This window comes from Polypterus senegalus, chromosome 10, assembly GCF_016835505.1.
Source record: "Polypterus senegalus isolate Bchr_013 chromosome 10, ASM1683550v1, whole genome shotgun sequence".
Taxonomy (NCBI): domain Eukaryota; kingdom Metazoa; phylum Chordata; class Cladistia; order Polypteriformes; family Polypteridae; genus Polypterus; species Polypterus senegalus.
In genome coordinates this window covers 126,022,857-126,046,602 of record NC_053163.1, presented here as the reverse complement: position 1 = coordinate 126,046,602, position 23,746 = coordinate 126,022,857, and the positions used below count along the sequence as shown (strand labels likewise).

At 38.0% G+C, this 23,746-nt stretch overlaps 1 protein-coding gene across 1 annotated transcript; it reads left to right on the top strand.

The window, feature by feature from the left end:
- Nucleotides 1–371: 371 nt before the first annotated feature.
- cnpy3 (canopy FGF signaling regulator 3) lies at nucleotides 372–19,508 on the top strand. The gene is made up of 6 exons (XM_039766546.1): nucleotides 372–574; nucleotides 1,024–1,147; nucleotides 5,428–5,524; nucleotides 7,036–7,158; nucleotides 8,347–8,464; nucleotides 17,583–19,508. The coding sequence occupies exons 1-6, from the start codon at nucleotides 469–471 to the stop codon at nucleotides 17,795–17,797; spliced, it is 783 nt and encodes a 260-aa protein (XP_039622480.1). The 5' UTR covers nucleotides 372–468; the 3' UTR covers nucleotides 17,798–19,508.
- Nucleotides 19,509–23,746: the final 4,238 nt, after the last annotated feature.

The window sequence follows — 23,746 nt, the reverse complement described above, 5'->3', positions numbered from 1 at the left end:
CCAGGCAACTTAACAACACACCTTTTGGGAATAGCATACATTTCCATTTGGACAATATCCAGTGTTTGAATCAAACTCGAAACCCAGGATCTGTGATCACACAGCACTTTTGTTGCTGTAAAGCAGTTTAAGAAAAAAAAGAAGCCTATGACCATCACTTCTTAAAGTATACTATATGCAAACTGCAAGGTAGACAAAAACAATTTGAAAGTAAAATGTGAAATCAGATAAACGAAGTATAACCCAGGTAATAGGGACGAAGAACTCGCTTGGAATTGCCAATCTAGTTTATTCATTTTTCTATGGTAGATAGGCTGGGCGCGGTGCCACTGCTCCGCCTGTGATTGGTCAAGGGAGCCCAATGAAATTCCACGTAATATAGTTACGGCGGATGTCTATCTGTATCTTAAAATACGTGCGAGTTTTTCGTTCACGAGTAGGTGTAGAAACGTTATACAAAGTTACAGCATGAAATATTTCATCTTTGCATCATTGTCTTTACTGCTGTTAATGTCTGCATCCGGATCAAAAAATGACGACGAGGAATGGGTTAGGCTGCCTAATAAGTGCGAAGGTATTTACACAGTTAAATATTCAGTGTTTAAATCTGGAGCTTTCTTTACTGCATGGGATTATTGTGGAGTGTTTGATGGAACGACTGAGGACAGGTTATCTTGCACTCTAATTTGTGCCTGGCTGGTTGAACTATGTCCGTTAAAGTAAAACGGATTTGAAATGGCATTAATATGAATTACTTTAGCTTTTAGTTTAAAAGTGCACAACGTGTCCCTGCTTATTCGATATTGCATTACTTTTTCTCGCGCTGCCACTTGTAACTTCATTATGTTGCTAACCATTCCGTAACATCAGTTTAAAATGCTTTGTTGCATGTGAAAACGGAAATAAAAAGAGGAACTGCTGCACATATTCACGTTTCTTATAGAAGCCTCTAGAATGCCGGCTGCTAAAGTTACGTGAAGAAAAGCTTTTGACCCAACCTGACGCTTTCTTTTGTTTTGCTAGTGTGCAAATTTGTTGCTGTTGAAATGAAATCGGCGTTTGAAGAAACGGGGAAAACGAAGGAGGTGATTGACACGAAGTACGGCTTCATGGATGGGAAGGGGTCACCGATAAAATACGTCAAATCGTAAGTTCACAGGTTTTCAGGTGACTTAAATTTAGTCTTTGAATTCTTACGGTCATTTTCGGTTGTCAGAATTGAATTTTGTTTATACAATAATCATGTGCTGAAATGATGGCAAAAAGACAGATGTGTAGGTGTGTTCATTTGTATAATGGTTTGTGGAGATGTTCACAGAAAGGTTCAGTGCAAGAGAGTGCTTTTGTAACTTATTTGGGGGTGGATTTGAATATAGATACGAGTCCCCAACTCCCAGGGACCTGCCTTTTAAGTCATTTGGAGATGCTATAAAATAATTGTGATACTGACATCAAGGCTGAACACTTCTTTTTTCACTTGCATTGTTAAAGAGGAGTTGATTCTACTTAGGACTTTCATTGTCTTATTTTATTATATCAACTCATTCTGCTTTTGATGTCAAGTATTTACATACTTGTCCTCATGGACATCAGTACTCTATCCTTACCACTGTTTGTGCTGTGTTATTTTAACTTATTCCTGTCCAAAACTGTGTTGTAATCTTGTTTGTATTGTTAATTGACTTTTACTTGTCCACATTATTTTAATAATAAATAGTATATAATAATAATAAATGCCTTATCCTGTTGAAAGGGACAATATACACTTATGCTATGAATGTAACCATATATAAATGCTATGAATGTAACCATATAGAAACAGTTTTTAGATAGCCTGTGATATTTACAGTAATAAGAAAAAATCAATATCCTAAAAACATATCCCACATCATAAGACCACCTTCTCTATCCTGTTTTGTTGACAATACCGTATGGCAGACCTGGGCATTTTACGGCCCGCGGGCCACATCCGGCCCGCTGACTACCTTTGACCGGCCCACGTGAGTTCGTAGTAAAAGTGTAGCGACATCTATTACTTTGTGATAGGTGCACGAAATACAATTACACAGCTTTTATTTTGAAGGCCACTATCTTTTTTCTTAATTATCAGTGCCCTTATGCACTTCAGCGAATGTGTTGAACAGCTTCCAAGAAATTAGCTCTTAGCCCTTAAATATGTCAGCTAAAGTTAAAAAAAGAAAAATTGACGCAGTGAGTTTTTAACAAGGCATGGACTTCTAAATATTTATTTGCTGAAATCAAAGGCAAAGCTGTGTGCTTAGTGTGTGGAGATCATATAGCGGTGTTTAAGGAATACAATTTGAATCGCTATTATGAGAGTAAACACGGAGAAAAATGTAAGAATTTCAGTGATGCAGAGCGGACATGAGCATCGGAAGATTTGCTAGCTAAACTGCAAAAGCAACAAGAATTTTTTACAAAGCTACACTCATCCAGGGATGCAGCAGTCATTATCAGCTTTGTAATATCCCACAAAATTGCAATATACAGTAAGCCATTCTCTCATGGGGAGTTTATCAAAGACTGTTTGGTGTAGTCTTCAGCCTAATATTCCCTGAGAAAAAAGTCGCGTTTGCAAATGTTTCTCTCTCGAGGTACACCATAACGAGGCGGATCGAGAACATCGCGGGGAATTTGGAGCTTCAACTGCAAAAGAAAACAGAAAATTTTGTCTTGTTTTCCTTGGCTCTGGACGAGAGCCGTGACGTCTGTGATACAGCCCAGTTACTTATCTTTGTACGTGGATTAACGAAAGACAGCTATGCGGCCAATGAAAGGGACTACAACGGGTGTGATTTGTTCACAGAGGTACATTCATCCATGGACACGCTGGGACTAAAATGGGACAAACTGGTAGGTGTTACAACCAATGGCTGTCCAAATCTGACGGGGAAAAATGTTGGACTTTTGAGGCGGAAGCAAGATAAAGTGACTGAAATTAACCTAGAACAGAAATTGATATTTTTGCATTGTATCATTCATCAGGAGATGTTGTGCAAGTCAGTGCTAAAAATTAGCTATGTTGTTGATGTTGTAACTAAAATAGTTAATTTCATCAGGGCAAAGAGCACTGAATCACAGTTTGTTTCACTGTTAGAGGAGCATGAAAATGAACATAGTGACATAGGCTAACAGACAGCTGTGAGATGGCTCAGCCTTGGCAAGGTGCTTAAAAGAGTACGAGACCTGAGAGCAGAGATTCAGGAGTTTTGTGAAAAGAAAGACAAGGACATTCCAGAGCTCTCAGATAGACACTGGATTGCAGATCTGGCCTCTGCTGTTGATGTGATTGCACTAATGAATGAACTAAATACCGAGCTGCAAGGCAAGGGCCTCTTTGCACACGAAATGTATAGCTTGGTGACAGCTTGCATGAGAAAGAAAACTTTCTTTCAAGTCAATTAGAGGGCAACATTCTCACTCACATGCCAACACTGAAAGAAGTCACACTATCAGCTGATCACCTCCACAAGTATTCATCCATGTTTAGGGGCACTGCATGATGAGTTTTCAAGAATATTTGAAGACTTCAAAACAGTTGAGAGTGAAATGCACATGATTTTTTATTTGGCACGGGCATGCCTGCATGCACTTTTTGTGGCATTACACATGTATTTTTTATTTCCGTGCCAAATAAATAACATTCGTCGTTTTGAAGAAATCATTTTATGACATGATTTACCTTTTATTTATTTACTTACTTCCTAAAGCCTAAAGTCACAAGTAGTGTGCAGAGGGCATGCGCAAAAATGTGTGTAATGCCACGAAAAGTGCCTGCTGACACTTTAGTATGCAAGCAATGGTATGTGCATTCTTGCGCCGATGTAGAAGGGAGCTGAGTTTACCTCTGTTACAGCGCATCTACCTGTGTAACCTTTACAAGTTTCAAAAATTACACTGGCTGTTACAGAATGAAATCAAATGCATGTTTTTATTCTAAAATAGTAAGACTAAGAGCAGTTTACTTCTCAAAACGGAGTGCTGCAGGATCGAACTTGCGACCTTTTGATTCCCAGTCGGCGGCTGATTCTATTGCGCCACGGAGGCAGTCATAATAAACAGGTGTCAATGTTGCATGTTAAGGTGGCTTTTTGTTTCTGCAGTTATATTTTTGAATAAAAGCGCAATTGTTGTGTTAGATTTGTACCTTTTGTGAAAGTATTTCCTTCATACTTCAGGCTTCATACATTATATAGTTTATGCCTACATTTTGTCATCTACTACTAGAATATAAAAAACGTTTCTGTTTTAACAATGTGTTTACACAGATTACTGTAGAAACTACACTTCACTAACAGAAAATCAATCAAGGCATGAGCTGGGAGAAGTTTGTGCACATTCTAAGTCGGTGGGGGGGATGGAATAGCCAGCTGCTTGCAGCCTGATTTTTATCAGCACATTTAGATGACAAAAAATGGTGGTGGAGAGCTGTGAACGATTTTAAGAAGCAATTTAAGGTGGGACGGATTTACAAGTTTTTTCGTAGGCTCTGGTAATTCTAGTGTTAAAGTCAGAATGTCCAACCAGATAAGGATATAGACAGGTCAAGATTGACAGGGTCTCAAGCAGCAGAAGGCCTTTGTCCAGTTCTTTTCAAAAGGCCGGACCTCTCGCCACTTGTTGCAGGACATTGATGCACTGGAGGTCATCAATAAATCGCTGAACCTTCTGGCTGAATTCACAGATGCATTTTCTGGAGAGAAGTATGTGTGTGTGTTTTTCTTTTTTTTTTTAACCAACCCTCCACCTCTTTCTTCAACAACTGTATATTGGCAATGTAAGAGGATGACACAGACCTCACCAAAACCATCAAAAAGAAGACAGTAGGCTATCTCAATGACAAATAGAACAGCACAAGACCCACGGTTCAAGCTAAAATGCAACAGTGGATATAATTGAGGATCCACTGAAGCCAGACTGACAACTGAAGGGGGTGATGTCTGATAGTCAAAAGTGTGTGTATGTTTCATTACATGAAACCTGTCCATCAGAAAACTGTCTGTAAAGAAATGTGTTATGTGTTCAAGTTTTTATTCTCTTTATAAAGCCCAGGATAAAACCTTTATTGCTGGGCATGAAACATGAATGCAAAAGACAGTGAATGTAATGGTATTGTCTGGCTTCTTAGAAGTAGTTAAAGGTTACTGTATTCACCGGAGCATGTCACGTCCACTTTTTTGTAATGTCGGTAGATATTATTGCTTGTGATCAAATCTTAACACTGATCTATATATTCAAATTCTTAAAAGTTTCAGTTCAAGGAGAGTTCATCCTTATTTAAAAAAATAAAAATAATAAAACGCTGTTGAAATCCCCCTTTAACATGATAATGCACAACCCCATACGAGTTTGAAAGCCACAAAAGCAATCGCAGAACTAGATTAAACATTTTTTTTTTTGTTTTAGTGATATCAGATTTATAGAAGTAATGGAGACAATTTGTCAAAGATTGATGGATTATAATTTGCACAAAGAAAGACAAGGAAGCAATCGTTTTGCTAAGGTAGGTATTGTATTTTATTTGATCTGAAATTGGTCATATGTAAAATATTGCATTTTTTTGTACCAAGTAATCACTTTTAATATGCCTTTCCTTATTTGTAGGAGGAACAGTTGTTTATTTCATTAATAATAATCTGTGTTGCATGTATAATACCCACAAGCCTAGTTAATTGGGCAACATAACTAAAGTGTAATTTTCGTATTGTAGTAAACAGCAAGAACTAATGCCTATCTTTCCAAATAAGAGTGAACAATAGCCAAGTGATATTTTGAAAATCATAGTTCGACTAAATCGGCAAGAGCTTTATTCTTACACAAATTAATCATATGCAATAAATAAGATGTATTATAAATATACTGCTATGTTTGCAAGTACGAGTGCCTAACAATACACAGTATGGTATATACTCTAATGCCATGACCTATAGTACTGCACTTGGGCATTTTGATTAGGCAAATTTATCCATATGCATGAATAAAAGAGGGAACAAACATGTTTTATGCTTAAATGCTAAAACAGGTGGCGATGCCTTTCAGATAACACAGCTGGAAACAGGACTTATTGGGCTTAAATCAGACTGCAAGTTTTATCATTTCTTTTCATCATTAACTGTTCTCAATTTTCAAATACCAATTTGTCAGTGTTGTATGTGTACATTATCTTAAATAATTTATGCACTGTTGTTTGTAGTACTAGGGTGTTGTACCGTGTTAGCCATTATGAATGTAGAGAAAACCCAAGCAAAATTACACCTTTTATTGGCTAACTAAAAAGATTACAATATGCAAGCTTTCGAGGCAACTCAGGCCCCTTCTTGATTACATCATGCCTGAAGAAGGGGCCTGAGTTGCCTCGAAAGCTTGCATATTGTAATCTTTTTAGTTAGCCAGTAAAGGTGTCATTTTGTTTGGCTTTTCTCTACATGCACTGTTGTTTTAATTGATTACTAAAGAATCTGAATGTAATTCCAGTTGAAATTTCTAAAATAGTATGAGTAGTCTAATATTAAACAGTTCTCCAGTGTAGAACACCTGATTTGATGAATAGCGTTCCATGTGGCTCATTTTCCTGCTAATTCCAGGGCTTTTTTTTAGATGACAGAATAATGTTTTAAGTTATTTTATAGAGGGCGTTGGCTTGATCTGTTTATTCAGTCATATTAGATAAAAAAGACTGAAGTCCCAGTGTGGCTAGGTGTTTCCAATTTTGTCTTTTAATTCTAAAACAGACTCTGAGGACGGGCCCATTAAACCACTCTATTGCAAGGTGGCATGTACTATATTTTTCATAACCCAGTCAATCCCATTACACTTTTATTTTCTGGGTTTCCACTGTGTTAGCCTTATTTTATTTTGTAAAATATAATGTTTGAAATCTCTTACATTAATTTGGTAGATGGATTTATAACAAAGCATTTTATACTAAATTATTTGCTCATTTTACTTTGATTTATACATTTCTTCTGATTTATAAAAATGTTACTTATTTTTTTTTTGTGTGTCTGTGTTTAGGGGATGTCTGAGACTTTCCAGACCTTACATAATTTGGTTCACAAGGGTGTCAAGGTGGTGATGGACATTCCTTATGAACTCTGGAATGAAACATCTGCTGAAGTTGCTGAACTAAAAAAGCAAGTATGTCTTGTAGTATTAATAGATGTTAATATTTGCAGTTGAAGCTCTTTGAAATTGTTTTGCATTTAATGAATAGCCAGTCAGAAGTTTTATTTTATTATAATTTTTTGCACACACAAGGAAATAGTCAAGCACAAATGAGAATGCACTATTAATACCAGCCAACACCAAATAATCAACACCTGTTTATTTCGGCTCCATATTAAATATGGTTTCAACACCGTTTTGCTTTGAAACTCAAATTGTATTTACTGTCCCTCTGCATTAACCCTCAAGGTAGTGTTTCTAGGATCGCAAGAAATTCCACTTATTGATGGCCAGATGAGTATGTAGATGATAATAATCCTCCAAGCTATCCTCAAACCGGCAGGCAAGTCAGGCATTTCATGGACATCCATTTGTATACGTTAAAATATTGGCTTTATTCATTGTCTCACATCTTTATATATCGGTGCCATGAACAAACAAAACCTATTGAATGCAGGTCAAAAGTGTAATTTGTGTGCTGTAATCTTTTGTATATGCACGTGGAGTAATGTTTAAGAACATTCATAAATAACTGAAAGTTAATGATAAAGTACAGCAGAACTTGAGTAATTTTAATAAATCAACATTTTGTCGTCTTATTCAAAATTATTTTAGATTTGCATTCCATGTTTGCAGTTCTGAGGTCTGTATATTTCAATTGAAATATTAGATTTATTTACACAAGGTGATCATTTGAAAGCGGTTTACATGAGCAAACCAGTAGACCTTTCTGCAGAATATTGAAATGCATGTCCAAAATTGGAAATTTTTAGCTGAACTCATCCCTAGACTAAAGTATCTCCCCACTTACTAAACACTTGTGAGTAGTGAGAAAAGTGCTATATAAATGTAAAGAATAATTGACTTAGTTAGGAACATAATCCGGATCTTCAAAAATTCTCAAAGTTTTCAGTAAAATTGATGTAGTAGAATTTTCTCAGTTAAGCAGTAACACTTGTACTCAAATGCACCATGGAAATTAAAGGAAAATATGACTGCATTTAAGATGGATGGAATGGATGGATAGAGGATCACAGGGAACAAATAGATTCTTAAGGGTCTATAATAGTATTTCTTAAACTCATTAGTTGATACTAATTTTCTTATGTTTTTTGTTTTCATAGAAAAAAGTGTCAAAATTTATATATTTTTATTTAACAGTGTGATGTGTTGATAGAAAAATATGAAGATGTGATTGAGGACTGGTACAAAAATCATCAAGATGAAGAACTTTCAACCTATCTTTGCGAAAAACATGTTCTGAAAGATGGAGACAAAGGTAATTAAAAATAAGTAATGGTAGCTGTACTGGCCTCACTGAACAAACTGAGAAGGATGAAATGGTGGTGGTTGCTATGTCATTGCTATGGGCTGATAGATAGATAGATAGATAGATAGATAGATACTTGATAAGTGATTGTGAGAGATAGTGAAGATGGAAAAGATGACAAGGAAAAGGGACCAAGTTCTTAAAACTCCATTTCTGGATCACCCACAGCTTGTGCCTCTTCATTTTTCATTGCAGAGTGTTTTAATGTAAAAAAAAAAAAAAAAAAAAGTATTCAAGAATAGCACTTTAATCTGTAAGATTCTTTTTATATTGATGAACAAGTTAATGCTAGAAATGGCTAAATTGTTAGCCTTGATTCACATGTACATCCTGTGATACTTAATTATTGAACATTGACTCATCACAGATGAATTCCTTAAAATTGGCTGATGGAGTGAATAATTGGTCTTCTTAAGTCAAGAATGACACTTGGAAGTGAAGGAATGCTTGTACAGGGTGAGCCAAAATGAATTACCACATTTCTCAAGGTCATTGCGTGAGGCAGAGGCAGCCGAGGGGGTTGAGATGGAGGTCCTTTGATAGGTGATCGCTTGTAGTTTTGAGACAGCAACATGCCTTGGTCTGGTGCACACCATGCTTTCACTATCAAACTGTTCTTCAAAAACAACAAATTCCTCCCAACGGTTACGTCCCAAATCGGAGAACAGTTCTTCATTGATTGGCTAAATTTAGACAGATGGGTACAACATTGAACAGAAAATCTCCAGGCCGTCCTCGGATTGTACAAATGCCTGAAAGCATACAAGCTGTAAGGGCATCAATTTTGCAGTCTCCTCGATGTTCAGCTCGCAAACATTCTTCTGCCTTGGGCATTTCCAACATGTCTTTGAGGAGGATTTTGCATGAGGACCTTAATTTCCATCTATTCAAAACGATGGTAGTGCAGGTGCTGGAACTCACTGGGGAAAGCCGTAGAGAGTTGTATGTGAACATTCTGCAAACTGTTCATCGAGATGCCATCATCATATCCAGCGATGAGGCACATTTCCAATTGAATGGTTGCGTAAGTAACCAAACTTTTGCTATTGGCCTGAAACCAACATTTGTGATCTTCATCTGAGGCCCCTGCACAGTGAGCATATTGCAGTTTGGGTCACCATTGCAGAATTTGGTATTGTAGGCCCTGTTTTGAAGAGGGGGGAGCAACGGCCACCATCACTTCAGAAAATTACATTGAAATGCTAAATAATTTTTTGCTGAAGAAATGGATATGGTAGATGCCTGACTTCAACAGGATGGCGCAATAGCTCATACGGTGTTGAGATCTGTTTTGCAGGAGATGGTTTCCAGGGAAGTTGATCTCCCTGGGCAGCACTGTCGGGTGGTCTTCATGTTCGCCTGATCTCGCTCCGTTGTATTTGTTCTTGTGGGGCTGTCTCAAGTCGATGGTATACATACACTGACCTCAAAACTTCGACGCCCACAAGGATGATATACGCCGTGAAATCGCCGCTATTCCCCTTGAAATGGCTGAACGACTCTTGTGTCTGCGTTCAGAAATTGTCTTGAAGAGTGTGTTGCTAATGATTACCACCACCTTGAAAAAACATAATTCTTAAATCATGATCATCAAATTTTAAAAGTGAAAAATCTATTTTGTATACCCTTTCTTGTGTCGTAATGAAATTTATTTTGTCTTATAGCGTTTTTGTAGAGTAAACATCTGACGTGTGGTACTTCTTTTTGGCTCATCCTGTAGATAGTTGTTTTCTCTCTTCTGCACTTAGTGTCTTTCAGAATTCTTTATAAAATCCTTTGAATGTATAGCGACTTACTGGCAGTTTTATGTAAGATGTTGTATCATTCAAAACTGATCAAATCCTTTGGTCTGGTTGACTGTTAGTTAAGTTACTTTTAACTAACCATAAAATAATGCTAAACTTAAAGTCTCAAGACTGTGTTAATATTACCTTTTCTTGCATGTTCTTTTTCATTTACATCTCCCTCAGAATACAACACTCTTTTTAAAATGCATTGTTATGAATCATTCATCATGTGGCTCCTTATGATATAAGGAGTGATATATGAGTTATGGACCTGTCTACTTTTCCTGTTACAAAACACTTTGATCACACAGTACAGACAATGTCCGCTTTCCCTCATGAGCCCTGGGCACAGAGCTTATTCACTTAAAAGCTGCATCTGAATAATCTTAAAACTGAAACATACCAATAATGAAACACACAAATCAAATATTGCAAGTCATATTTACCATACTGTAAAAGCAAAGTTTTGTTTTATCTGTGTTGTACAGTGGGAGGATGTGAAAGGCCAGAAACTACTGCATTATCCAAACCTGAATATCACTGAGACGTCTCTGCCCAAATCAGAATAGTATACTGAACTGTAAATATGATCCCAAATGAGAATGGTGCTGTGCTGAACCCAAAACAAAATAGTGCCATGCAATTACAACAACATTTACTTTGTATTTATATAGCACATTTTCGTACAAAAGATCTAGCTCAAAGTGCTTTACAGGATGAAGAAAGAGGAAAAAAAAAACAAAATATAAAAATAAAATTAGGCAGTACTAATTAACATAGAATAAAAGTAAGGTCTGATGGCCAGGGAGGACAGAAAAAGCAAAAAAAAAAACTCCAGACGGCTGGAGAAAAAAAAAATCTGCAGGGGTTCCAGGCCACGAGACCACCCAGCCCTCTGTTAGCATTCTACCTACCATAAATGATCTCAATCAGTCCTCAATTAATACCATACAAAGTCTTTTATCTGTGAAGAAGATATTTAATAATTCTAAAAACCCCATAAAAATTGCTGTCTTGACTCATCGTATCTCAATGGATACATGTATAGAGATTTAAAAATATAATATGTATTGCTTGTGTATATATGTAGAGCATGTGCATCTATTGGAGCAATTTTGGACAATGCAAAGTAAGTAATGGAATTTCTGTAATTGGGTGTTGTTTTTTTGTGACTAGCTCTGTGACCCATCTAAGATGGGCTGAAATCTAAGCAATCAATATAGACCTCAGTGTTAACGTTTGAAGTGTATCATTTATTGAAATATATTTTTGTAATGCATGTAGTAATTAATGCATAGTTTTTCTCATTCTAACATCTGTTCCACATCTGTTGGAATGGCAAAAACAATGCATATGTCTCTGTTATGTGCCACACATACACTTTTATTAAGGTGGATTATGATGGAGCCTTTTCCCAGCATAAAATCTGGAAGATGTATGATACTGTGTTTGTCTGATAAGAGGTCCATGGCGAAGCATGGTTTTTAAATAGTAGGGTCCCCGATCATGGAGGCTCTGAACGGATGTGTGTGTGTGTGTGTGTGTGTGTGCAATGCCAGTGGAGCTCTGGGATTGTTTGGGGTGCTTGGCTGACTGCATATTCACATGCAAATGCAGGTGGATCAGACAGGTGCCTCCTTCACACTTTGGAGTAGACGGATGAACACACCTGCATGTGATTGGACAGGTAATAAGGGAGCCTTTACAACAGATGAGGGGAGGAAAAGAACTAGAACGTGAGTGAGTGCTATCGGGTGCCTGAACCGAGCCAGTGAGTGAGCAGAGAGTTAGGCAGAAGCAGAATGAAAGAGTTGAAGGATTGGCGCTCAAAGGACAGATTGTCCTTGCTGATTTTTCAAAGGAGTGAGTTTGAGAGTGGTGGGGTCTTCCTCAGAGATCCAAGAGAAGCTAGGTGTGCAGGAAGGAAGAAGGGAGAACAACTGACTCCAGAAATAACCAGGCAGTGTGAAGCTGCTCCAGGCTGTCTTAATTTCTTGAAAATTGAAAGATCATTTTGCCTGGCTGGTCATCATGTACTCTCCTCTATGATTTTATCAAATACAAGACTCCATTTTTCTCATTTTTGCATATTCATGCTATGCTCTGGTCTGGATCATTTCTGTCTTTGACACCAGTTAGTGTTATCATTGCTTATATATGTATTGCCCATTTGTATTTGGTTATATTTTAAATGCACAGTGATTTTCATTTGCATCAACATAACATTCAGTGAATCTTGAGTCCTTGATTGTCACAAAGAGCTTCCCACTAAGTGGTGGGCAAGGTTTAATCATTGTCTCTAAGAGCAGGCATTTTATTTTGTTCTAACCTTAATTTGGGACATGTTAGTTAACAAGCTGCACGTAACTTACAGTATTTCTCATTCCAGTTGCTTCCACTGAAACCTAGAAATCCACTTAAAATCTACTCTATCTGCTGTATATGCACCCTTCTGTTGTAACAAAAGTTCCATCATTTGTATAAGGCACAGTCTGACTCTGTAAATGGATCTGCTTGCAGTAATTTGAGCTGAAATCTTAACTGCATTTTTTATAGTCTTATGTCCATGAATATTTAAAACACAAGCATTCCATGCCATAAATAGGGATGGAGATGGTATCATTAGTGGAGTCTGAGATTTTGCTTGAATTGTTACTTTTTCAATTTTATAATAATGACTCTGATTCTTGCATAGATATTAAACTTGTAAAATTCATGAGTGATGCTAAAATTCAAGGAATAGCAAACACAGAAAAGTCGTCAAAAATGATTCAAAAAAATTGGAAAAAGCTTTGAAAGTGCAGTTTAATTTTTAAAAGTATGATTTTTAAAAGCACAAAGTTCTACACACATAAAATTTCTATTTATTAACACAAGCTGGACAATGATGACCTACAAGAAGCAACCTTCAGAACAGTTTAGGGTTTACAGTTCTGTGTGACAACATTCTTGTTGCCTATGACATGTAAAGAAGTAGTTAAAAATAGAATATTAGGATATATATATATATATATATATATATATATATATATATATATATATATATATAAAATAAAATCAAAGGATGTTATGCTTGGACAGTAATAGTGAGACTGTTTCTCGAGTTCTTGGTTACTATGGTATAACAAAAGACACATCAACACTAGAAGCTATATAGAGAAAAATAGACCAGGTTCATTATGAGACTAATGGGTATGTCCTACTCAGACAGGCTAAGAAAATTAAACCTCTTTAGTTCAGAGCAGTGAGTGTTGCATGGAGCCTACATAGACTATACAGCTCTGATGAGGTTCATACATCGTTTCATTGTTTTGCTTTTGTGTTATTTTCCTGCTGCATTCCAAAGATATGTGTTTAACTGAAACCATAAATGGGCCAGGTTATAGTGAGCTCTGATTTGGATCGTTACAGTAAATTGCAACTCTGTGTTAAGCAGGTTAAGAAAAGGTGCAGAGAATGCAGTAGTCTGGAACAGTGATTAGTGCTGCTCCTTCACAGCTCCTTGACACGGGGTCCAAATCCAAAGCAGTCACTGTCTATGTGTTCTGATTTCATGCTCGAGTATCAATCTACAATAAAGAAACTTGTGCAATACTCACCTCCAACCATGTATGTATGTATGAGTTTGTGTGTACGTAGGTTCATCAGGTGGTTATTTCGAGAAAAATTTAGAATGGATAAAAAAAAATTCATTGTTAAATTTCACAGTAGTTCAGAATTACATTATTAAAGGAAGAAATACAAGTACAGTATCTGGCTGAAAAATTGGTTGGACTGAAAGCCAGTAGCTACCGTGTTTCCCCGAAAATAAGACCGGGTCTTATATTAATTTTTGCTCTAAAACAACAATATACATTTATCCAAATACAGTCATGTCATCTTCTTCTAGAATATTGTCATAACTCTCCACATTCAAACCTTGAATTCCACCCTGAATTTCTTGCTACTCCAGCTGCTTTGCAGATCAGTATGCCAGCTCGATGTTTGATGAATGGTTCGATGTGGTGAAGCAAAATGCTGACATACAAATGTATTTGTAGCGCTTTTATATTCAAGCGTCGCATATTCCCCAAAGTAATGACGCAATACATATTAAAAGTCTCACGTACCTTCTTCTGTGACGTCTTTTTTTTTTTTTTTCTTGTACCTTACAATCCCATCAGAATGTATGGTGCAGTATTTGAGCCACAGAGAAAAAAAAATAACAAATATAATGAAAATGCCTATTTTGTGATTAAAGTGGAAGTTTCGGCTTTAACCTCGAAATGTCAACTTTAACCTTGTAGTTTACTATCATTAAAGTAGACAGTCGTAAACGTCATCCCAGTTGTTAAATCGCTACATGCTTCTGGGGCTTCCTCCTAAGCTGACAGCAGCTGCAAGCAGCAATAGATCACAACACAGAACACATTAATTTTATGATATTCTGGCTCTCTGCACATTTAGAATTCTTAGATTTATACAGTACACCCCCAAACTTTGCGGGGGTTACATTCCTAGAGCACCTGCGAATTGTGAAAAACCGCAGATTTTGGATGTGGTTATAAAAAAGCGCATTTTCATAGTTTAAACCCTAAATATGCCCCCAAACCACTTTTAATACATTATCTACAAATAATGTAAAGATAAACCTGTATACTGTACTGCTATGTCTCCCGCAGTGCTAGAATGTATAATACAGATGTTACCGCTATATGTACTCTAATTCATGCAAGTGTGTTTTTATTGCCAGAAGCCTTAGACGGTGCAGCTCGTTTTGGCGGCATCTTGGGTTTTTAACCCTTAAACTTCCACATACTTGGGGTTAATGCGTCCCTGGACGCCAAATACTTTTTGCTGCGCTTTAAGGAAACATCACAATTAACAAAGAAAAAGTGAAATTTTAATGGAACACATTTTTTTTTTTTCATGCAAGAGCATCACAATTACTGCAACACTGATCATTTTACACACTGCTAATGAACTGTAAAAACTATTTTAAAAACTACTGGAACAATATGTACAAAGTGTAACTGACGCCATGGACGAAGCTCAGTAAATCACTGAGCCAGCTGTGCTTGAACTGGCTGCACACAAGTACACAGAGGTAGGCGCTGGTGCTTGCAGGCTATTCTAGTGCTGTGGCTGAATCCTGGGGACAGTGACGCTGCAGTGCTGCAAGGTGTCACGCTTGGGTCACAGAATTGCACAGAAACACAGGAGATTGTAGAGACGGGAACTTTATTCAAACACTTCAAACAAACATGTCTCAGAAGTAAAAGGAGCTCAGTATGCAGTTAGTTATCAATTAAAGAATGGACAAACATCATAGGGGAGCACAACCCCCAACAGGTTTGGAGGAGGAGAGAGAAACAAAGCAATCGGCCAAAAAGGACAGGTACGGTTCAGGCTTTTAAGTAAGCGTAGGGCGAGAAGCTGCAATCGAGAATACGGTGATTTATTTATTTTTATGGTGGAGATTCCAACCTTGACCTGACGTGCACACTCCCAAACAGAGACAAAAACAAAGCAAACCGCAAATAAAAATGTAATGAAAACAACAATTGCCACCCCTGTTCCCCTTATGGCGATTACACATTAAATACAACAAAGCACAAACAAAACACACACAGTAAATCATGAAAAACGGCAACGAATGAAATGTAATGATGAAAATAGATAGTCCAGAGATCCGCACGTTGAATGGGAATGTACAGATAGTCCTACCGGTAGTTCCTGAAATGGTGAAGATGGGTGGATGGGTTCAGGAGCACTCCTTTCTTTGCAGGATGGCCATGAATCCACTTACAGTCCTCATGTATACAGGCAGGCAGCAGACAATTCAGACGCACAAAACGATCCAGGACAAAATCAATAAGTACAGGTAACCCAACAGAAGCCAGACAGACAGGAACTTGAAACACAAATTACAAAACTTTTTTTTTTGCTTTTGGTCACAGGCCCTCTTTTTTTAAAAGCTGCGCCTACATCCTTTGACCTCAACAGCCCCAGCACCCTCAGCAGAAGACCAATCGGAGCCACTGCAGGGACTTCTGGGAATTGCACTTTCAAATTCTATTGGCTACTTTCACCATCCCCAGTCACGGTTCTCTCTACAGTTCATTATTGCCACGGAAAAAGCCATACAAATTGCAGAGGATATTTGCGTTTTCTGCTAACAATTATTAGTTAGGTTCTAAGGAGAAATCCACAAATGACTGAGGCAGTGAACTCTGAACCGCGACTTTGCGGGGGTCTACTGTACTTGATATCACTTTCTTGATTAAATGCATTAAAATATGTATATTACATTTACAGATAAATCGTTAACTTTGTTTAAATAATGAATACTGTTAATGGTTACACATATGTGGTGGCACGGTGGCAGAGAGGTAGTGCTGCTGTCTCACAGTAGGAAGTCACGTCCCTTGTGAACCGTGCCTGGAGTTTACATGTTTTTCCTGGTGTTTTTTCCATAGTGGGCTCAGTTTTTTATCCAAAGACATGAAGGTTTGGGGACTTGGTGATGCCAAAATGACACGAGTGTGTGTGAGTGCTTGTGTTCACCTTGCGATGAGCTGATGCTTCGTCCAGGTATTTTATTTCTGTTTTGTGCCGATTCTGCTGGACTGGGCGCATCCCCGAATTGATTAATTGATGGATGTAATCATTAAAAATTCTTTTCAGAGATATTTTGGCAAAGTGTCCTCGGCATTTAATGGAATTTGTTTTGGGCACATGTATCGCATCACAAAGTATAAACCTGGCCATAGGCACCTTACTTTCAGCTGACGATCTTGACTAGGGCTTATTTTTGGGGTAGGGCCTATATTACAGAGCAGCCTGAAAATCATGCTAGGGCTTATTTTTGGGGAAACACGGTATAATGTTCTCCTCATTTCATAACTTATCAGAATAGCAAATAATGGATTACCAAGTTATTTTGTCCACTACCTTTGCTCAAGGTGTGACAACCATATTAAGGCTGCTGTTATTGGTATTTTAGGAATGGAAAGATCAAAATTGTTCTGTTCAGGTGTGTTTAGACATTTTAATACATTTTCTACAGTACTAACCAACATATATACTCGTAATGGTTTTCTTTATGCAGTTGATTTATTTAGGATGTCGATAATAATCTACAGTAGATATGCTAAAACAGCAGAAAACTTGCACGTTGGATGAAAAAGTTCCTTTTGATAGCATCTTCACTGTGAATACTAATTGTGCTTTACTGCTATCAGCTGGACTATAGGCAGGATATTGATATGGCTGACGTTTTTTCATTATTTCTGTTTTAGAGTGCTTAAATGAAACTTGGTCTGGGAAGAAAGGAGATATGGCCACTGTTGGGAAAAAGAAAAAGAAAAAGGGGGAAAAGAAGGATGGTAGTAAAGGCAAGAAAAAGAAGCAGAAAGCAAAAGGAGCAAGAGATCTTCAAACGGACGAGTCAGATATTTCTGATGATGACATCCAAAAGAAGGTTCCTCTCACACAAGATAAAACAGAATTATGAGTATGTGTTCATAACCACAATGACATAAGTAAAAGGATAAGTTGTGTTTGAAATTGACAACATTGCCTTATCTGTTTCATTTTCAGGTTATTAAGCACATTTTGTATTGGAAATGTTAAAATAAGAAGTTTGCTAACCTTTTTGTTACCATGTGAAGAATCCATAGGAAAATATGACAAGTTCAAATGATGCTACTGTTCCATACTTAAATAGCTTTTGGGATTTATACTTTTTGATTTATTTAAAGGCAAAATATATCGGTGTGTTTTTATTGGGACGAATGGATGGATGTTTGTGTAGTTTCTACTTTCAAACTAAAATAATTAAAACTTGGAAAGATTTACACATAAAACAAGAGAGAACCTACCAAAACAACTGTTTTAATTATAATTCAATTTTCTGTGTGTATGTGTATGAGTGTGTAAATGTAGAAATAAGAGAATTCATTCAACGATCTGCATTGTAAGATACCTGAAATTAGACTATTTTTAATCTATTTATGTATTGTAGTAAAAACAAAAATGTCATTTATCATGTAAATTGTGAACTAAATTTGCCAGAGAAATAATTTACATGTTTGTTTTGCTCAGCTTTGAAAAGGTTCGAAGTTAACATTTACGCTTTTATCTTTTTCCTTTTTTAACAATGATTTTTTTTCTTCTCCTCTCTTTTGTTTTGTTGGCCACATTGCTGTGATGCCCGTACAATAAATGCCATCTCCTTGCTGCCGCGACTCGCACACATTTGTGCCTTGTGTACTGTGCACATGTGTTGGCAAATGTGGTTCCTGCTAGCATTTTCACATTAAAATACTTCACCAGCAGCAGCTAAGATGTCAGCTTTTAGGGTCTTTTTGAATTGTTTGATTACGTTGTTGTCTTTCCTTTTGTTTTGATATCTTTGGTTTTGTTGTGTTGTTGTTTGGGTTCAGCCCTCAGTGTACAGGTATTGGCGTTCCTCAGTCTGTAGCTTTATCTTTTGTACAAGTGCATTCTGGGGAAGTTCCTTCGATTAGGCTCTCTTTAACCTCAAAGGACTCCTGATTTATTATGGCTCTTTGGTACTTTGTTTGGTAGATTCTCCTTGGCATTAGGGCTGGCAGGGCACTCCCTACAATCACTTGCTGTTATCTTTCTTGAAAGAAATGAAAATATCAGTGGCACAAGTTTTGTGCTTGGTACTGTTGTGACAGGTGTATGCTGTAGAAAGGAAATGGCGAATCACAAGGTAAAAGGAGACAATGCACTTCACATCTTTGTTTACATTCACTGTGTACTTGACTGTTATTATGGGAGGTAAGTCTGTGCATTTTACATAATCGGTTAGCCGAAACTCTCTTCAGCTTGGCAGTGGTGTTCACCATGATCAGTATTGCATTGTTGAGAAAAAAATGTCACCTAGGGTTGGAGTCCCACCCAGTGTCTGTGGGAATACGTTTCCTGCAGTGTTAGTTTAAGAGAAGTTCTCTTCAGCAAGTGAAGTGCATTCGTCTTTTCATCGGAATGATTGATCTTGTCACTGCCTGTGAAAAGTGTATTTGATTTTTCTCCTTCAGAGACATCAGTTGACATATTGTATTAAAATGACATGAATCTAATATCGGATGTAAATAAAATTGACGAATAAAAAAGAAAGCTGTGATGGAGACCTAGAGATGTGTGTTACTATGTAAAGAACTGGTTATACATGAATAAAAAAAGCGGTCTGCTAATACGGCAGTATTCCTAATTTTGTGCCTCTGTGCATTTTTTTTTATTTACCGCCACATTAGTGTATCTACAGTTTCCATTTTTATGAATATGTTGAGTTTTGCCTGGATATATTTAGATTAGTGCTGCTCATCTTGGTGGAGTCTGAAGTTGTGCCAGGAAACAACAGTTAAGTGTTCCATTGTTTGCTCAAGTAAGTGCGAGGACCTTCACAGAAGAATGAGAAAGCTTTGCTAATCAACAGATGGGTGCTTATTCGTGTGCATGTATTATAGATATGCTAGGTTTATTTCATATTATGAGGTTTTCTGTTTCCACTCATACATTTTCACGAGAATCAAGGTTACTGAACCCAACATTACTGTAATATTTACTATCGGTTTTCCAGTATCAAAAAGGTAAATTTTGTCATTTTCCAACTATAGAATCATTTAGCCATCAATTTATTTTCTAACCTTCTTAATAAGCAGTTCAGAGTTAGGAGGACTGAGTAAGGCTGGAACCAACCCTGGACATGATGCCAGGGCACACCATGCACACAGGACCAATTCAAGTCTTATTCCTACAGTGCTCCTCTGTAACCAGAACTGAAATAGAACTATCTGATATTTTCTTTTGTGAAGCAAGGGAGATTTATTCAGGCAGGGACCTTAAGTGATTAAAGCAGGACTGACCCATCACTTTTAGGCAGACGCCACGGCTGAGCAGAGCAGATCCATACTTCATTGATAGTGGAGAAAACATGCAATACTCAGGACTGATGTATGGACTACACTCTTATAACACATAGACAAACAGCTCTAAATATGCTAAACATGTGGCTGTTTGTGGCTCTGCTTGCTATTGATAGCAAATAGCTCACTGAAAATACAAAATGTCTGGGTATTTAAGGCTTGTCAGGAAATAGCTACCCAGAAGCCTACAGTACAGATGTGACGTCAACCCTGGGTCATGAAGGGTGCCTCCCATGAAATGAAGATTGATTGCTTTGATTATCAGAGTCAAAAGAAGAGTAAGTTTAATGTAAACTAACCCCAACTTTCCTCTATATCTACAAGATACACAAAGATCTGACCAAATTTACTGTAAAAATCAAACTGAGTGTAAACACTCCTTTATGGCATTGTAAGGCCATTCTACCTGACGTTTTACAATGAACACCTCCCGTCCAGTCCATCTTGCCGGAATAGTATAATTTGTTCTCTTTTTTTAATAAAGTTTAAACTTGGAAGCCAATGCCCTCCATAATGTTTGGAACTAAGACATTTGTCATTGATTTACCCCTCTGCTCCACAGTTTAAAATTACAAATCAGACAATTCAGGCGAGTGCGATTAACGTGCACACCCTTTAATTTAAGGGTATTTGCATACATTTTGGTCACAGCATCCAGAAGTGACAACACTTTTTATACCTGGGGGGTATTTTCCGTACGTCACTTAAATCATCCGAGATCAGGTGCCTCATCTTGGATGAGTGAATGCCAGTGAAACTCATCCGGGATAAGTCGGTTTTTCAAATGCAGTGGTGTGGTAGATTAGTCTAGCTGGATGTAATCATCCGAGATGAATGCACGTGCCTGCGCTGATTGAAAAGCCCATATATATTGAGTCTAGAAAACATGATCAGCAAGTCTTTGATAGGCTGCAGCAAAATGACGAAAGAACGGGCGCATTTTCTTCACACAAGCTGTGCGTGCGTGTTACTCGAAGGATTTCAAGATTTAATACGCACAAGGGGAAACACTGCAAAAGCAGCCCAAACCAGAAAAGACGGCTGGCAAAAAGTGGCCGACAAATTAAACGCAGTAGTAAGTAGTGTGCATTGAACTTGCTGAAAGCAGAGTTTCATTTCCTATGTGTCAGATTATTATTTAATATGTCATAATTCCAGATCAAACGTGAGGACATGGGGACAGGTTAAAGTGAAGTACAAGAATATACTTCAAAAACTAGTAAATATTGATATATAACTATTTAAAGAATTGTTGACATAAAGAATCATATATGAAAAATTTTTAAAGCTAATAAGAAGGCAGACAAGCAAAAAACAGGTGGAGGTCCACGCGGTCCAGACCTAGAAGAGTTGGCTCTCCAGCAAAATGCCCATCGCCCAGTTTCTGAGGGCATTCCAGTGGGAAGCTCCTCCTTAGAACCAGTGGCAGGATGCAGTGGTCACTTCATTTCAGGTAAAGGATGGTCATTGCATATATTTGTCCTCAATGTGTGCTATAGGTAGGTTCCATATAGCCCTCTTTTTTGTTGGGTCAGTTGCAATGAATGTCATATCCCTAGAACTTGTGTCTGACCAACACGAAGGTATTGACGAAGGTCAAATATTTGAAGACACTGTGTCTGATTATTCATCAGGAGGAGACGTACATTTTCCAAGTAATGTTTGATCAAACTCCACTCTGATCAGTCCCATGTGCCCCAATCACATTTGGAAATCCTGGGTAATGAGAATGTTAGGCTGATTGTGAGATTCTTTACGGAACTGTGGGTGTTTTTTCCTGTGTGTTACCTACCTGCAATGGTATGAAACGCCTCTTTTATTGTCTGCACACGTAGGTGCCCAGGCAGCACTATGAAAACCCGAAGGGAATATTTCAGAGTCAATCAGACTTTAAGAATTACCTGGCAAACTGCACTTTTAGGCAGATTTTTCTCATAGCCTACAGTATATAAAAAGTGCCGCTTGCAAAAAAACTCAAAGCAATGCATACTGTCTGTGTGGTTGTGAGAGCCCGACTTCGCCGAGTTTGACTTCGAATATAAGGAGCTAATAAATTTTTAAGGTACAATATTCCCACCCGGCTAAAGCGGTATCTTTCGAAAAGAATTTCATCCGAGAACAATAAAGGATCTTGCCGATCGCGTAAAACACACTCTGAAATTCTCTTCGTATAATTTGCGCACCACTATCAATTGGTCGCTCATTCATGAAGCCATGACTGGATGAATTCCACGCACCGTCACGGATTACGTGTGTGAGCTAATCCTTGTTTACATAGAACAGATCTGCTCCAAACAGGTTTGAGGATTTGGATGTGTTGCTATGACAACACATCCAGCAAGAGTTTCAAAAAACCGACAGATCCAGGATCAGGCCAAATCGTCAACAATTACATCCGGCTAAACGAGTAATCCACGTACGAAAAATACCCCCCAGGTATGCAGTATGTTTGACATCATTATCTTGTTCTAGAATGAAGTGCCATCCATTTAGTTTGGAGGCATTTACTGGAACTTAAGCAGATAAGATGTTTCTATACACATCAGAACTCATTGCGCCACTACCATCAGCAGTTCCGTCATCAATGAAGATAAGTGTGCCCAGTCCCTGTAGCAGCCATACATGCCCAAGCCATAACACCCCCTGCATGTTTAACAGATGGTGTTGTTCTTTGGATCTTGGGCAGATCGTTTTTGTCTCTACACTTTGCTCTTGCCATCACTCTGATGCAGGTTCATCTTTGTCTCGTCTGTTCACAAGACTTTTTCCCAGAATTCTGCAGGCTCTTAATAGTGGTCTGCATCTTGCAGTGTGGCCTCTGTGTTTCTGTTCATGAAGTCTTCTGCTGTTAGTCGTCTGACACATCCACATCGGCCTCCTGAAGTCTGTTTCTAATCTGTCGGACAGGCGTTTAGGGGCTTTTGCTTTGCCATAGTGAAGATCATTCTGTCATCAGCAGTGGAGGTGTTCCTTGGTCTACCAGTCCCAGTGTGTTTTTTCTTCTTATTGATATTCCAAGCAGTTGATTTAGCTCATCCTAAGCTTTTCCCAATATCTCTAATGGTTTGATTCTTGTTTTAGCCTGATTATGGCTTTTTTGACTTACTGGTACAGGTATTGTCCTCATGTTGAACAATGGTAACTGCAGACTCCAAAGGGTAGAGGTAAGCCAAGGTATCTTATGAATCGATGAAATACCCCGGGAACACTAAAAACCCCCCTCATCTCTAGGCACCATACTGTTAAGGGTATGTAGAAAAAGTTGTCATTTCTACATCTATCCATCCATCATCCAACCCGCTATATTCGAACTACAGGGTCACGGGGGTCTGCTGGAGCCAATCCCAGCCAACACAGAGCACAAGGCAGGAAACAAACCCCGGGCAGGGTGCCAGCCCACCACGGGGCGCACACACACACACGCGCTAGGGACAATTTAGAATCACCAATGCACCTGACCTGCATGTCTTTGGACTCTGGGAGGAAACCCACGCAGACATGGGGAG

Coding starts and splice junctions, on each gene's coding strand:
- cnpy3 (XM_039766546.1), top strand. CDS start 469: ATGAAATATTTCATCTTTGCATCATTGTCTTTACTGCTGTTAATGTCT. Junction 1,148..5,427: donor CCGATAAAATACGTCAAATC/GTAAGTTCACAG, acceptor TTTTTGTTTTAG/TGATATCAGATTTATAGAAG. Junction 7,159..8,346: donor TTGCTGAACTAAAAAAGCAA/GTATGTCTTGTA, acceptor TTTATTTAACAG/TGTGATGTGTTGATAGAAAA.